The 1,940-nt window shown below is 35.4% G+C and overlaps 1 protein-coding gene across 1 annotated transcript; it reads left to right on the forward strand.

Annotated features, from left to right (window-relative positions):
* Nucleotides 1-166: 166 nt before the first annotated feature.
* Nucleotides 167-1,935, forward strand: LOC107302083 (snake venom metalloproteinase BjussuMP-2-like; the record flags this gene model as incomplete). Its single annotated transcript, XM_015831206.2, has 3 exons — nucleotides 167-265; nucleotides 1,113-1,189; nucleotides 1,836-1,935. Coding segments are annotated over 3 exons (276 nt in total), but the record flags the coding sequence as incomplete, so codon positions are not given.
* Nucleotides 1,936-1,940: the final 5 nt, after the last annotated feature.

Genomic DNA, 1,940 nt, shown 5'->3' on the forward strand with positions numbered 1-1,940 from the left:
CTCTATCCTCAGGTGAATCTAGTATGCACAGCCCTCCTCTTAAATAGCCATGGGATTGAAATACCTGCTCCATTCTTTTGATACCAAACAAGATGCTTACATTTCCACTATACAGTAGTTGTAAACTTATTATAAAATTATCTCAGTCCTACTTAATTCCTGACATAGATATTCTCTTCTTTGCAGAGGACTTTTTTCAGAAGATTACAGTGAGACTCATTATTCCCCTGATGGCAGAGAAATTACAACATACCCCTCGGTTGAGGTAGGGTCTTATTTTTAAGAGTCTTACTTTATTATTATTATTATTATTATTATTATTATTATTATTATTATTATTATTATTATTATTATTATTATTATTATTATTATTATTATTATTATTATTATACGTCAATTGAAGCAAACGTTTGTGCACAATATTACAAATATACAAGAACGAGACCAGGCTACTCAAAAAAAGAAGGGCTATATATCTATGAAGTATCTTATATTGATATGTACTTATAAGGATGTATGGATTGTTAAACCCAGGTTGTTTTACTCATTGAATTACCACAACAGTATTTCAATCATCCAGTTCTTTCCTACTGGGTGAAAGCCAACATTTGGGGAGTGAGTTTCACAAACAGATTTATTATGAGAACATCAGGTTTATAAGATCTATATTTTCATTTTTGAACCAGACTACAGGGATACATGCAAAATCTTTTATTTGTAATACCAAAAGTGATAACAACTTTGTTCCTATACAGAAATCCATATAATATCTTTCATATTAAATTGGTCCAGAACGTGGCCCTATCAGCTGCAAAAAAAATGACAGCACTATCATGCTTGGTTGGTTGTCTGCCCAAATGTTCTTAGCTTTGTGCCATCAGTGGGACTCCCCCTGCAGTGTGACCTGATTTATGGAGACTTGCATTTATCCTATGTTCATTTTGCAACAATCAATATTAAGCAGGTCTTCTGTCCCCCTGAATCAAAATTTTCTGAATAACTGCTGTCTTAATATTTCATTGATGTGGTGGAATACATTGGAACTATACTTCTGCAATCAAATCACACTGCAAAGCAGCTTTAACCAACGTAGTCCTCTTGTCTCCCTACAGGATCACTGCTATTATCACGGACGCATCCAGAATGATGCTGACTCAACTGCAAGCATCAGTGCATGCAATGGTTTGAAGTAAGATAATCTCTAATCTTTTATTTATTTTATTAAGAATAATATACTGCTCTTGGAGTTTTCAGTTAAAATGAAGGACATCAGTTTTTCATGCAAATGAGTTGGGTGTGATCCAAGACTTCTGCAGAATTAAGAAAGACTTTGGCTGAATACCAAGAAGAGCTGCTGACAGCCAGTAGAGACACTAGGGAGCTAAATCAGATCTGTGTAAAGGAGCTTCCAAGCCCTTGTCTCCTTTACATACAGGAGGTGATGTTACAGGTAGAGAAGATAAGTAGGTTTCAGATTGCATACCTTGCTAGAAAGGTATTCCATGCAAAAGTATCTCCAAATGAATACTGTACAGATATTTCGTGGTTGTATTGAGTGTGTGCAATCTCTTATATCTTTCTGATCATACCAGTATCTTTGAGAAGTATGAGAAAGGGATATGAGTGCTGAGGAAAAAAATTAAAAAAATCAGTGGGTGTTAAGAAGGGATTCAGAAACACAGAGTATGTTGACTTGGTTAGTTAAAAATGGGTCTCAGAGCTGAGTTTCATTACCCAACTAGGTAACATCATCAGTGCAGGTTATCTCTGAACTAACAATATTCTCTTCTGTTGCTTCTCCATCTCTGATCACCCTTTTCCACATTGTTTTACAGAGGACATTTCAAGCTTCAAGGGGAGACGTACCTTATTGAACCCTTGAAGCTTTCCGACAGTGAAGCCCATGCAGTCTACAAATATGAAAATGTAGAAAAAGAGGA

The sequence above is a fragment of the Protobothrops mucrosquamatus genome, unplaced genomic scaffold (assembly GCF_001527695.2).
Source record: "Protobothrops mucrosquamatus isolate PMUCROS unplaced genomic scaffold, P.Mucros_1.0 scaffold25532, whole genome shotgun sequence".
NCBI lineage: Eukaryota > Metazoa > Chordata > Lepidosauria > Squamata > Viperidae > Protobothrops > Protobothrops mucrosquamatus.